This window comes from Balaenoptera borealis (assembly GCF_965194805.1).
Source record: "Balaenoptera borealis genome assembly, chromosome: 1".
NCBI lineage: Eukaryota > Metazoa > Chordata > Mammalia > Artiodactyla > Balaenopteridae > Balaenoptera > Balaenoptera borealis.
In genome coordinates, this window is record NC_138860.1 from 79,201,583 (window position 1) to 79,216,475 (window position 14,893).

Consider the following 14,893-nt stretch of genomic DNA (forward strand, 5'->3'; position numbering starts at 1 on the left):
GACCAGTATGGAGGTTCTTAAAAAACTGAAAATAGAACTACCATACGACCCAGCAATCCCACTACTGGGCATATACCCTGAGGAAACCATAATTCAAAAAGAGTCGTGTACCACAATGTTCATTATAGCACTATTTACAATAGCCAGGACATGGAAGCAACCTAAGTGTCCATTGACAGGTGAATGGATAAAGAAGATGTGGCACATATATACAATGGAATATTACTCAGCCATAAAAAGAAATGAAATTGAGTTATCTGTAGTGAAGTGGATGGACCTAGAGTCTGTCATACAGAGTGAAGTAAGTCAGAAAGAGAAAAACAAATACCGTATGCTAACACATATATATATAATCTAAAAAAACAATAACAACAACAAAAAATGGTTCTGAAGAACCTAGGGGCAGGACAGAATAAAGATGCAGATGTAGAGAATGGACTTGAGGACACAGGGAGGGGGAAGGATAAGCTGAGACAAAGTGAGAGAGTGGTATGGACTTATATATACTACCAAATGTAAAATAGACAGCTAGTGGGAAGCAGCTGCATAGCACAGGGAGATCTGCTCAGTGCTGTGTGACCACCTAGAGTGGTGGGATAGGGAGATGCAAGAGGGAGAAGATATGGTGATATATGTATATGTATAGCTGATTCACTTTGTTATAAAGCAGAAACTAACACATCATTGTAAAGCAATTATACTCCAATAAATATGTTAAAAAAAAAACAAAACACATTACTAAACCCACCTTTGGGTTTTCTTCTGGAAACTGGAAAACCCCAGTTCCTATACCTACAGTAGGTATAGACACACTAGAAATTGGAGCAAGCCTGTTTTCTTGAATGATTCCCATTCTTACTTCTTCCCGTCACAACTTAACCATAACTTTAATTACGTCTGAGCTTCTACAGTGGAGTCAGCCCACAGGAAGATCCCTACTTGCTATGCTTTAATCATAGCTCTGTCCCTGGGTCCAGTTTCTGAAAATGATTTCACCATTCTACTTCTTTTGTTCTTCCTCATTTTTCCTCTTTGGTCTTTTTTTTTTCTAATTATGGATGATAAAATACCATGATTTAATGAATAATGATAATGAAATCTCAAGTCCTAGACAACACCTAATTACAGTTGGGTATAGTAGAAGGTCTAATGGTAACATGTGGAATTTGCCCTAGTAAGCCTGCTCTTCAAGAATTGTGCTCAAAACGGCCTGGCATTACTGAAATTTTCTTGGCAGAAATTTTCCTTGGCAGAAATGTCTTTCTGATTCCCACAATAATATTTATGGAGTTAGTATAGAGGGTAATGAAGGACAGATGTATGTCTAAACATTGCTTCTGACACTGACTAGCTCAATGACCTTGGGCAAATAAAATACTCAACCTCACAGTTTTCACATACAAGGGGAAAAAGAATAGTTTTGCCTCACAGTATTATTAAAGGAAGACTATAAAACAAGAAAATGCATATGAAGTGCTTAGCACAATGAGAGACAAAAAGTAATCAGTAAATTATTACTGTTAATATAGTTACATGAGTATATTAATATAAATATATCAATATAAAAGCACTAATAAATTATTCTAATTCTTATGATTATTATGTTACATTCTTCCCATAAAACTTTGCCAAGAGGACCAGAATGCTTGGATTTCCCACTGTGTTTCTTTTTCTTTTTTCTTTTTTTTTAATTATATAAGTTTCAGATGTACAGCATTATAATTAGACATCCGTATATACTACAAAGTTGCCATCCATCACCATACAGTTGACCCACCTTCACATACTAGGTTTCTTTTTCATCCCAAAGGTGAAGGAGTTATGTGCCAAAGCAGACAAGTTGAAGCTTTCCCATCCTTCAGATGCAGCGCAGATCCAGCAGATGAAAGAGGATCTGGTCTCCAACTGGGGACACATTCGCACCTTGGCTACCAGCAGATATGAAAAGCTGCAGGCTTCTTATAGGTGAGAAATCCTTCTTCTCTATTGCTTTACCTATCTCTAGGTCAAAGTATAACATCAAAAGCAGAAATAAAAGAGTGAAAGGAGTAAAATAATGAGTGACCCAACCCTCCTGCTTGCTCAGTAGAGACAAAAGAAATTTTAATTTGCCAGGAGAAGTCCTTTGCAGGCTGATATAATCCTCAGCATGACACCTCCTTTCACCTGTACCCTTCCTGTTTTCCTCTGTTTGTACATTTGTAAGAAGCTATGAAGTGGTCCATAGAGCTGAAAAATTAGCTGAAGAAACATGTCAAAATCCTGGCCCTAGCTAAGGAACTGGAATTAATTTGCAAGCTGAAGAACACAAAATAAATCTAGAATTATTTCCTGAATGTAGGTCAGCTTACAAAACACCTGGACATCATTTCAGTAGTTAATTTTTATGATTAGTTATTAAATCACGAGGAAATAGTGTTTATCTTATTGATATGATTTAAAATGAACTGGTGAGCTTTTGATTTCTTTGAATAGGTAATCTTTTTTTTTGTAGTTTTTGTTTTTACTGATATGGTGAAGGGTGAACTAAAATACATGAGGGCTCCTAACCCTAACTCTAGTCGTCCCTTAGGCTTCCTGTTGGTTATGTTATGTCCTTATTTATTGGCCTCCTTGTGAGTACTTTATTCTACTTCAAGTGCATCTGGGATGTGACTTTGTGATGTTGGAGATGTCATGTCCAAGTGCTTCATCACACAGTGACACATCTGCCCTAGGAATACATAACCTGGAGTGAAGGATTTACAACCTGCACTGCTAAAGGAATAGGAAGTACATCAGAGGAATGGGAGGTGTAGGATTAGGGCAAGGCACATGTTGTACATCTTAGCCCAACCCAACCCTGACTCTTTGTTCAAAGTCCATTTGTATCTGGTTCTTCCTTCCTGTCTTTTCCCTTACCTTTCCCTCAGGTACCAGAGGTTCTTATCTGACTATGATGAGCTCTCAGGCTGGATGAAGGAGAAGACTGCTTTGATCAATGCTGATGAGCTGCCCACAGATGTGACTGGTGGGGAAGCCCTACTGGACAGGCATCAGCAGCATAAGGTAGAGAGGAAAGGCCTCCCTAGTAGGAGGAAGAGGGCGGTTTCCAACAATGCCAGAAGGTTTCTTGCTGCAGTTTAAAACATTTTGTCTCGTGACCACAGAATGAGATTGACTCTTATGATGACCGATTTCAATCTGCTAATGAGACTGGTCGAGCCCTGCTGGATGCCAATCATGAAGCATCTGACGAAGTCATGGATAAGGTAATCTAGTTTAACAGAATTTGTGAAATTTTGATACATATTAAGCCTTCACTTAATCCCATACTAATATGACAATCTCTGAAAGAGGACAGGAGATGTATAAACATCTTAATATGGGCCCAAATATCACCCTGCTTCCTTCATATGTTGCTTTAGCTAATTTGAGGCATTTGAAGTTCTCAGGACTTGATGTGTGTTTCCTCACCTCTGAGACATTACTTCATCAACCTAACTAATTTCATCACCTACCTTCTACCTAATTTGAAACCTCCATACCATCTTGCCTTGTCACATGTGCTCTGTTTTATCACTTTCCCATGCTCATCTCTAGATGGTGAATTCTTTGAGGGCTACACCTTATTTATCTTTGGGTTCCCTAAGGTACCTAGTATGGTTCCTGGCACATGGCTCCCTTTCTTCTCTCCTCTATACAACCTCAAATCAAACTGATTTTCCTATATCTGTGTTTCTCAAGTCTCCATTAAGCAACAGGAAAGCTTTAAACACTCAGAATTCCACTGAATGAAGATTCAGGTTTGCCATCATCCTAACCTCCTAGATCCCAAGGGCTCAGCTAAACCTCTTGATCCCTGAGACATTTTACTCCAGTCACAGAGTCACAGGAACTCCTTGGGATGACAACTGAAATAAGATTTGCAGGCTCTTTGCGTATCATTAGATTCCAAGCACAGCCCCCAGTGTTATATGATGAAGGTTGAGATGACCGTATTTTCAGTTCATCAAGAACTCTATGGGAAAATTATAATACGGATTTTTATTTTTAACTATTTCCTGCCAAACGAATAGTGGGACCCTAAATCCTTGAAAACTTACCTATTATCCTGGGATTCTGAGAATTGTTACTGTCTTTTTAATGGAGTTAACACAGCACCTGTTTAATAAGCTGGAATTTCTTGGGCAGATGCTTGGGCAGAAACAAAGGCTTTTATGAGTTTGTGAATGTCACTTTCACCGTGATGGTTTTTATTTGCTTTTGGAATAAAATGCAAACTTCTCAATCTGATCATTTAAGTGCCCTATAAACTTGAATTTCATTAAATGTTTACCTTTTTAAGATATTGCACTTTCCTCTGGAGCACTTCATATAATCTAATGATTACTTGGAGTAATTACTTGCTTGGGGTATTATGTCCTCCTACAATCCTGATCCACACCTCCCTGCCCTTCAAATCTTTGTTTGATACAGTACTTTCTATACTTCTACTCCCTGGTTCTTCGAATCAGAATTAATCTTTTCTTCTTTATTTATACATATTAAGTGTGGTGTACCTCTGTTATGGTATTTATCCCGTTTTTCCTATACTACAGTGATTCACTTAGATGTTGCAGCCTTAAGAGAAAAGCCCATTTCCTATTCATTTTTGTATCCTTCAAAAAGCCTTGCATTTATTAGATGCTCAGTGAATATAGGATAAAATAAATTAATTTAATATCTTCCTGGCACATTATCTCTTCCTTTCCAAAGATGGCAGCACTTACCTCCCATTGGGATGCTCTGCTGGAACTGTGGGACAAGCGTTGGCAGCAGTATGAGCAGTGCCTGGAACTGCACCTCTTCTACCGTGACAGTGAGCAAGTGGACAGTTGGATGAGTAGACAAGAGGTAACAAAGGGGCTCAGAAAGTGTCCAGAAGCCATTTCTCCTTCTCCTTACTTACTACTATCAACACCCTTACAACCACTTCAGTTCACCTGGGAACTGGAGGGTGAGCCACAAGGAGGAGAAAAGATTGGCCCTCTCTGTGGGGCTCTTGAAATTCCCTCATGGACAAATGCACAGAAAAATACCTAAATACAAAGCAGAGAGTCTTTAAGCTCTACTGAACATGAGGTGAAATGAATATCCAGTTGTTAAGAGTTCAGCAAGAGAAAACGTAATGAGTCAGGCAGGGTTAACGAGAGATTTCCTGGAGGAGGTGAGTGGTCCTCTTGAGTGTTTGAGATCTCAGAATTGTGCCTAGATTGGTTGGTTCAGACACAGAGACAAAAGTGATAAAGTTGTATGAGAAGATTGGGAAGGGACTCAAGCTCCTGCTGCTAAATGTTAGCCTCTATCTCCTCTCCTACTTTGTGCTAATTCCCACCTTGCTCTCTATTCCCCTCACCTCCTTCCTTACTCCTTTCTCAGAGATATTCTAAAGGGAATGTTTCTCACCAGTGAGGTACAGCTGGGATGTATCTTTCTGTCTTCTATAGGCCTTCCTGGAAAATGAGGACTTGGGAAACTCCTTGGGCAGTGTTGAAGCCCTTCTTCAAAAGCATGATGACTTTGAGGAAGCCTTTACTGCCCAGGAGGAGAAGATCACAGTAAGAAATGGGCCCTGGTTTGGGTATTGGCTTCATGTTTGTATATATCATCTCATACAATACCAATCCTTAGAATCACTCATAACTGTCAGGCATAACATGAGGGTTGTTCTTTAAAGAGAAAACATCCAGAAAAATAATCATACCCATTTTTTATCAATACATTTCTATTCCACAAAACATATTTAGAAAGTTTTAATGATTTTGAGCCATTTATATTTTCTGATAAAGTGCATGATTGTCTTATTTTTTCTGTAGTATAAATAGAAACTATTGGATCCATATCCGACATAGAATCATAACTTAAAAGTTTGAATGTATTATTTACTTTTTATATTTTTCCCCTCCAATAATATCTCCATTTGGTTTTCTTTAGTAATATCTAGATATCTAAGTAGTATCTATTTTTTCCTGTATATATTCATCTATGTGTTTCTCCTTTAATGCTACTATAGTCTTCCTGTGAACTGTAAGTACAATGTCCCAGAAAATGTCTTATGTCAATACATAAGCAAGTCTCAGAGAAGTGTGAGGAAGACTTTACTTGTCCAATCTACTGTATGTTCCCTAGAACAGTGCTGACTTTAAACTTGTACGTGTGCATGTATACCACCACCAGCAGCAACAACCACACTAACAACAAAATTCCAAGTCTTCTCTGTTAGTCTTCAGTCAATACAGAGCTTAATATGGTCATTCCCAGTCCATATGCTTGTTAAGTTGATTTTCACTGGTAAAATCTAACCGTGTAAAATAAATTACTGTTTATAAAATGCTATTGTTTATTTTAGATCACTTTCCTATTCCCAATCAATTAATCCATCCTGAGCCCTAGCAATTTTGGGAATCACGAATGAATATGAGTAAAAATTCATGTCTATAATTTGTGACTCCATTCCCCATGTAGCTAGAGATATAGATGTAGATAAAAGTATATATGATATATGATGGATGGAAGGATGAATAGATAGACAGATAGATAGATAGGTAGATAGAGACAGGTGGCACTGGACGTGACTATATCAATAAGGCTTCTTCTTAAAAATTTAAGACTAGATCAGATATTCACCTCGTAGTGACATCAGGATTCATTTACTGTAAATTAGATTTAAAAAAGAAAAATTGTGACATAGAGAAGGTAATTAACCTGCCTGAGATACAATACATTTTGAAATACAATTTATAACAGAAATCAGAAGTAGGACCTAGATCTTCTGACCCTGAAACTTGTCTACTTCCGACATTGTCATGCTTCCCTTTTAAACAGCTAGCCAAACTGGGGCCACTTACTCAGTGGCCACTGAAGGAAAACCACTCTTTTTTTTTTTTTTTTCCAGACCTTAGACAAGACTGCAACCAAACTGATTGATAATGACCATTATGATTCAGAGAACATTGCTGCTATCCGGGATGGGGTATGTCCAAGGTCCCAGATGTGCCTCTGCCTGCTTATGCACGGGATCAGGGAAAGTGTTAGAGCATGATAACCTTGGTGGGCAGTGAATCTCATGTATCCATATTTGATTTTGCTGACAGTGAGTTTGTTTATGGTTTTTCCAGCTGTTGGCCCGACAGAATGCTTTACGTGAAAGGGCTGCCACTCGACGCAGATTGCTGGAGGATTCATTGCTTCTGCAGCGACTGTATCAGGACTCAGATGACTTAAAGAACTGGATCAACAAGAAGAAAAAGTTGGCAGATGATGAAGATTACAAGGTAGGCAGGATTTGCAAACTGCAGACCCTGGACATACTCATCGGGACTGAATTTCATGGAATTAGTCTTGGAACTGAAAGGACAATAGCGTTCAGCTGGTGAGCCTCGTTTTATAGGTGGAGAGACAGAGTCTCAGAGAAGGGCAATGACTCCTCCAAGACTGTACATCTAGTTTCCGGTTTTCCTACACTCTGTTACCCATCACCCCTTTTCTCTGGCACAATTTCCAGTGGTCCTTAACAGAACGGAGGAAGGGAGGAACTCTCCTTATTTAGCTGCTTATCCCCTTTTCTGTTGCCCTCTGCACGCTTATAGTAGGAAAATGTTGTGTCTAATCATAATGTACATTCAAGCTACCCGGAACTCAAAAGTAACCTAATGGTTTGATATAATATAGACTTACACGGTTTTGTAGCTGGAAAGGAACAACTCCTTATTTTACAGATGAAGAAACCAAGGATCTGAATTGTGAAGTGAGTTGCCCAAGGTTAGCCAAGAATCAATGTTTAGAATGCAGTTTAACATAAGGGGTAGAAGCATGAATTCTTTTTGGAGAAGGTAAAAACTGGGCTTGAATTCTGTCCCTCTCCTGTCTTAGTTTGTATGACTTTGAAAAATTTCTGAATTATCTCTGAGCTATACATAGGTTTCTTTACCTTCTGCTTGTGTAAACACATATTTTTCACTCACAATATAAACTATTATGCACACACACATATATACTCACAAATTTTTGCATTTACAATCAGGGCTAGAATTAGTCTTTTGATTTCTAGGCCAATATCTATTCACAGTATTTACTTTCTAGATATCATTTAGTCTTAAATGTATACCTCTGATGCTTTTGTTCTTACGTTTTTTTATAGAACTTTGAGCATCTAATCTGTACCTTTCATTCTGGAAAACTCAGCACTATGTGCTTGTGTTCTCCTGAGGAGTTATGGTTCCAGTGTGTGCAGGGTAAACAGATCTTCTGTATATGCGACAAAAGGATGGATGTTTCATATACTAGGACAGGAATGGAAAATAATCTCCATCTTTCATGACAGCTCTGATAGATTGTTAATGCTTGCATGGGGTGTCGTATTTAAAATGATCTTCAGACTATATCCAGACTCAATAGAAATAAATTCAGGGGTTGATTAGCCATGTCTGTCATTTGTATAGAGGAGGGATTGGTCACACAGTTTCCTAAGCCTCTTCTGGCTCTATACTTGGACTAGGACAGTTCTGCCTTATATCCTCTTTTTAGTTCAGTTAGATTTATAGTGAAAAGAAATTCCTGTCCTCAAAATGTCTGCCCCTCATTCTTCAAGGAATGGTTTTCTTTAATTGTTTTCATTTTGTCTCAGGATACACAGAACTTGAAGAGCCAGGTTCAAAAGCAGCAAGTCTTTGAAGAAGAATTGGCAGCTAATGAGATCCAGCTCAATAACCTACAGAAAACTGGCCAGGAGATGATTGAGAGCAATCATTATGCCTCTGAAAGTGTGGATGTTCGTTTGAGTGAAGTTGCCAAACTATGGACGGAATTGCTGGAGGCTACAGCACAGAAAGGTTAGAAGCAGAGTCTTGTTGAAAACGAATTCCTAAATTCTGAAACCCACCTTCTTCATCTTTACCACCTTGAGTTTACCTAGTGACCTCTATAACAAGGGATGCTACTCATTTGCTTCCCTGTGTCTTCCTCTACTGGTCAAGAAATTTAAAAATCTAACCTAAATTTATCACACTATATATTAACACAATTTTATGTTTTCTTCATGTATGTAGGTCTTTTCAACTGAAATTACTTTTGTTTTCTTCACTTTTTTTTCCACTTTTTTCTTCCTCTTGAATAAATATTCAGATACCATGAATTCAGTATTGGCTATGCACCTAAAACTAGTGTCCTTAAATTAGATTATACATATTTTGGTTCTATAGATGAAACAAGGTTTTCTGACCCAGGGTATAAAATTAGACATTAAAATATTGTTGGTGCCACATATGATGTTCCCATGATATTTTATTCTTACGAATAGGGCTTGATGACTTGTTGTTTTTTTTTTACCTATCTGAGCATGTCCAGGCTTTGTGGTAAGCTCTTAGAAAATTCCCATGTCTGCTTGAATAGCCTCTACTTAAATTTAACTTCACCTCTTATTTTGGAAAATTAATCAATTACCATAATTAACACAAATAATAAAGTTTCTCTGTCAATATCCCCCTTGTTATAAACATCATCTATAGACATGACTCTGCCCTGGTTATAGAAAAGATACATCATACTGATTTTGTTGGATGTCATCCTGATTTTTGGTTTAGGAAAAAAAAAATTCAACTTGATTGTAACAATAAGAAGTTGCTGCTGCTCTACATCATAGTAATTGCTTCACAGAAATAACGCAAATAATTGCTATAAGATCATAGAATGAAGAATTTAGCTGAGAACAATGTGGATAATCAAGATATTCTCTGGAAGAGAAAATTGTAGGCATGGTTTGTGATGAAGGACAGGCACCAAGAGAGAGGCCTAGCAAAGTTCTAAGAAAGATATTCAGGAGAAGACACTTCAAAATTTCAAACTGAGCCAACCCCAAGTTTTATACTTCTCTCAGAAAATGCAGTGTTTGTGTTTGAATCCCTTTGAAAAGGAGGTCTCAATAGAGAGTAACAAGTGACATGAAAATACCCAAGATAGTTAAAATCTAACATAGCAGCACTATACCTCAACAAGAAATGAACAAATTGTTTATCTTTGTTTTGAGAACACTACTATCTTCAAAAACAAATACCATCCGAATTCTACAAATTTATGGTAAGTTCTTGTATAATCACATGGGAGACAGTTATACTTTTTCCCACTGGAGGGTCAAAATATTTTATTGCTCCTTAAGTTGATGTAACATGTTTTAGCATGTAATGAGGATCAGTTATGACACCTGTCTTATACTTGCTGTCTTTTCCTAGGGACCCAGTTATATGAAGCTAACAAGCAACTGCAATTTGAAAATAATGCAGAAGACCTGAAGCACTGGCTGGAGGAGGTAGAATGGCAGGCTAAGTCTGAGGATTATGGGAAAGGTCTGGCTGATATACAGAATCTGCTCAGGAAACACGGCCTCCTGGAGTCTGCCATGGCTGCTCGTCAGGTTTGTTGCTAGCTCTTTGGCCAATTATAGGCCAGATCACCTGTATATGTTCTGAGCACACTGATCATAAGTAATTATTGTTTAAAAAAAAAGAGAGAGAGAGCAGGAAACCAAAGGTAAAAATTCAAAACTTCTAGTTGGTCAACTATCTCTTTCCAATATCTCCTTTAATCCAGCCTTTCTCCTGGGTGCCTTGTGTCTTTTGTCAGAACCCCATGGCTGATACAAGACTTTATTGACTCTTCTAAATATAACATTGTACTCTCAATCCAAAAACCTGGGTTTTATATATAGCCTTATCACTTACTAGTTCTGTGATATTTGGTGTATCTTTTCACCTTTTCACATCTCTGTATCCTCACTTGTAAAATAAAAGTTTTTATAAAATTGCCTCTTTCTATTTTGGCATCCTGCAATTCAAAGTTTGAAAATATTTTTAATCGTACCATTTTTTTTTTTCTTAAGAAACTTGAAACCCAGAGAAGTGAAGTATCTTCCCCAATGTCACAGAAAAAATTAACAGCAGGGCCAGGACTAAGAAGCGGATGGCTAGGCCCTTAGTTACAGAGTTACCCACTGAAATCCCACCACACTGTTATTTTAAATAAATTTATCCAATGAGTTTCTAGAGTATAGATACTGCATGTGAGTTTCTGGAGAACTCAGTGGAAATCCACTTCCAGCTGACTCAATCTCTCATCCCAGGAATCCTAGCTTGTATTTAAAAGTTATTCTGCTGTTCCCTACAAAGTCCCACTGATTTGTCCTGCTAAAATACACTTTTATGATGTCTGCTCTTTGATTACTCTTAGTTAAAAGGAAAAGACAGAATAATCTACAGAAAATAGAAATAAACAAAACAAACCCAGTCACTTACTTAGCTCTAGGTATGGTTTGATGGAGCTTGAAGTAAAAGGCTGGAGTTAGGAAAACCATATAAAGATAGCTTTGAAATCTAAATGGATGAAGAGAGTTTGCAACAGATCTTCAAAGAAGGAAAAAGAAAAGATTTGGTGAAAAGTAAATAAAAACTTACAAAGAAGAGGAACAGCGTATGTAAACATGTAATAAATAGGAATATTTGACCCTATTTTGGAAAGTTAGGACCCTATTTTGGAAAGTTGGACCCTATTTTGGAAAGTTTGGAACAGAATGTGTAAACATGTAATAAGTAGGAGTATTTGACCCTATTCTGGAAAGTTTGACCCTATTTTGGAAATTCAATCACCAGGAATTTGTTCTCCTGTTATGGAACACAAGCTCTTGTGCTCAATGCACAGTGAGGCCCAACAAACCGAAATCTCGGAGTTTGGAGCAGAGAAAGGTGTATTGCAGGGCCATGCAAGAATGGGTGGCTTTGATTTCATATGCCTCAGCCTGTAGCAGCTTGGAGCAGAGTTTCGGTTCCCGGAGAGGTATTGAGCTCGGACTGTGGCAGTGAGAGCACTGAATCCTAGCCACTAGGCAACCAGGGACCAGTGGCCAGTGACAAGACCCTGGCCCATCAGCTGTGTAGAAATGAATTTCCACAGAGAGACGGAAAGTAGTGAAACAAGTAAAGTGTTTATTAGGAGGAAAATGAGTATGTGTGGATAGACACACGAGTGGGCTCAGAGAGAGAGTCGCGCCCTCGTGATAGTTTGAATCACTAATATGGGGCATTTCTTCCATGTTTCCTTTGGGTAATCATCTTGCTTTTCCTGGTTCTGAGTCTATATTTGGTATATCTCAGGGTTCTCCCTTGTGTGCGTGCACATCTCTTAGCAAAGATGGATTCCAGCAAAGAGGCTTATGTGTAGGTTGACATCACTTACTATGGGGTAGCGCCCCCTTCCTTTCTACCTTCAGGGAGCCTTTCTGCACATGTGTAGTTGGGAAGGTCTCCTTGACTTCAAGAATGAGGAATATGTGGTTTTTATCTCTTACCTAGGCAGGGTTCAACTCCTCTCTCCTGCTATTTTGGAGTATCTGTCCACAGGGGAGAAACTGTTCAGCCTGGGGGCCATCTATCTCCTGCCTCAACTTGAGCCCAAAAAAACCAGAACTCCCCGAAGGGTTTCAGCAAAGCATTTTTAAAGACCAGGAGAGAGAGGGGGTGTCGCGGGGTATGTGATCAGCTCGTGCACAATTCTCTGATCGGTTGATGCTGAGCTAACATGGCAGTTAACCTTATTAATCCTTCAGTTCCAGAAGGTCTGGGAGCTATGTGCTCACGATCATCAAGTATTCTAGTTAATTTCTTCCATTTGGTGCTGGTTTTAGCATCTGAAAAACTCAGGAAATATGCATCAGATACTATTACCTGGCAACTTCAGAGAGGAGCTAAAACAGAGGGTATGGGAGGGATCTGTCCCGGGAAGGCCCCATAGGATTCTCCTTGGTTACACTCCTAGTTGGAGTAGTGGCTAAGATATCATGCTTGCAAAAAAAATTTTAGCTACGGACTATTAAAGCTGGAAAAGATCATGAGTATTCTCTAGCCCAAAGTCCTTATTATATAGATGAGGAAACTATTATGAAAATAGGTGAAGAGCTGGATAAAATGGCAATTGACTAGCAGCCAAGTCTATCTCTTTAGTCTGAAGCATCTTGCACTACATTAGCTTTCAAATAGTACAGTGAAACCATAATCATGATGACATTTATGATGTTTGAAAATCGCTCTATTACACAATGATGTTTTTCAAAGTTAAAATGTCCTAAGAGATGAGAACAGTTGGTTAGTAGGAGATTTTAATTTTAACTCTTTGCAGAGCCTTTATTTCTTTACGGAGAAGTGAGTATACATTTTAAGAAGCTATTGATGATCAATGGTTTGTTCCAAATTAAGAAGAGATAGATCAAACCCTGTGTAGGTTGAGCACTGGATGGCAAAGTAGAATAAGTAAAACCAATACCTGCTGCTCATCCATTTTTTGAAGAACTTCTCTTATCACCACCACCCCCATTCCAACAACAAAATGAAACAAGTAGACAAACAAAAATCCTGTGTTCTGTGCTCCTGCTATACCAGTTACAGTTGACCTCATTAATAAAGATGAAATGAATCTCTCGTATCTATTTTACCATATAGTAATACGATTAAAATTTTATTTCTAGGAAAATCCTTCAAACTTCTGTTTCTATTTTCCTCCTTTCTCAGATACGACCCAAATGGGGACCGTTATTTACTTAAATTCATACAATTAGTTAGTGGCCAAAGAAAGGCCTTTTAATTTCTCTTTCTGAGGTTCTGACATTTGTTTTTGTAACGTCACATTTCATCTCATAGGCATGGTTCCTGCTATGCAACAAACCTAAGCCTCAGAAATTTCCTTGTTATTTACAGTTCCAGATCATTTTAAAGGGTGAGAAAGCGGCTGGAAAGGGAACTGAGATAGAAAAAGCCTCCTGCTGTTTTCTTTGGGGCCTCAATTTATCACTACTCCCAAACAAGCAAGCATTTGTAGTTCTGGTTTCCCTGATTTCTTTGGCACACTCTATACATATTTTGTCCTTTCTAACACGTGGTTTCAGAACTACTTTCTTATAAATAGCCTTTAGCTTGAAGAATTGGTTCTTAGTGTAGCAAACTTTCCCACTCTATTTCACTGATTAGAAGTTTATACATGAGCACATATAGAGCTGATTCTCCTCATTACCACCCACCCCCCGTCCTGCCCTCCATGCCAAATGCCCAACTTTCATCCTTTTTTACTGAATGATGGGATTTTCTGACACCGATGCTATTTTTTCCTCAGGACCAGGTGGACACCCTCACAGACCTGGCAGCATATATTGAAGAAATAGGCCATCCCAATGCTGGGGACATACGGGCAAGGCAGGAGTCCCTGGTGTCTCGGTTTGAAGACCTGAAAAAGCGACTGGCCAACCGGAAGAATAAGCTCGTTGACCTTCTCCTCCTGCACCAGATCTGCAGAGACACAGAGGATGAGGAGGCCTGGATCCAAGAGACTGAACCTTCTGCAGCTTCCACCTACCTTGGTTAGTACAGCCGTACAGCCCGAGCAGGCGGAGCCATAAGGAGAAGACCAAGGTCTGCAGATAGTTTGAGAGATCTGGGATACAGTAGCAAAGTTTGCCCTCAGGTCTTTCCCCTTAGACTCTTGAAAATTTTTCCTGCTTTCCAAAAAAAAAAAAGGATTTTTTAATAATTCATACTGAGAAGTTTACCTCCTAAAACCAGACATGAAGAATGCCATGAATTTAAGGCCTCTGGGAAGAGCTAAAGTGACCAGCTTTTTGCTACTTGCTCTAAGTTAAGTTATTGCCAAGGTCCTTGGCTGAGCAGTCATGGTTAGCGTTTGAGGTCACAAGTGTTTTTGTTTATATTGTCAGTGGCTCCCTTTTATAAGGGGAGCTATCACAAGGATATGTATGAGCTATTACAAGGATAAAAGGGGTGAAGCAGCAGATAAAGTACATAATTTCCTTTCCTTTGGAATCTATCAGTCCACCATTGTT

At 38.6% G+C, this 14,893-nt stretch overlaps 1 protein-coding gene across 1 annotated transcript in view; it reads left to right on the top strand.

Annotated features, from left to right (window-relative positions):
* The window catches only part of SPTA1 (spectrin alpha, erythrocytic 1), a 74,408-nt gene that overhangs the window by 14,277 nt on the left and 45,238 nt on the right, over positions 1–14,893 (top strand). Inside the window, exons 7-16 of the mRNA XM_082407761.1 lie at positions 1,811–1,965; positions 2,913–3,048; positions 3,150–3,251; positions 4,738–4,875; positions 5,469–5,579; positions 6,917–6,994; positions 7,140–7,295; positions 8,648–8,852; positions 10,248–10,429; positions 14,170–14,413. Coding sequence (XP_082263887.1) covers positions 1,811–1,965; positions 2,913–3,048; positions 3,150–3,251; positions 4,738–4,875; positions 5,469–5,579; positions 6,917–6,994; positions 7,140–7,295; positions 8,648–8,852; positions 10,248–10,429; positions 14,170–14,413 — 1,507 coding nt within the window. The remainder of the gene's footprint in view (positions 1–1,810; positions 1,966–2,912; positions 3,049–3,149; positions 3,252–4,737; positions 4,876–5,468; positions 5,580–6,916; positions 6,995–7,139; positions 7,296–8,647; positions 8,853–10,247; positions 10,430–14,169; positions 14,414–14,893) is intronic.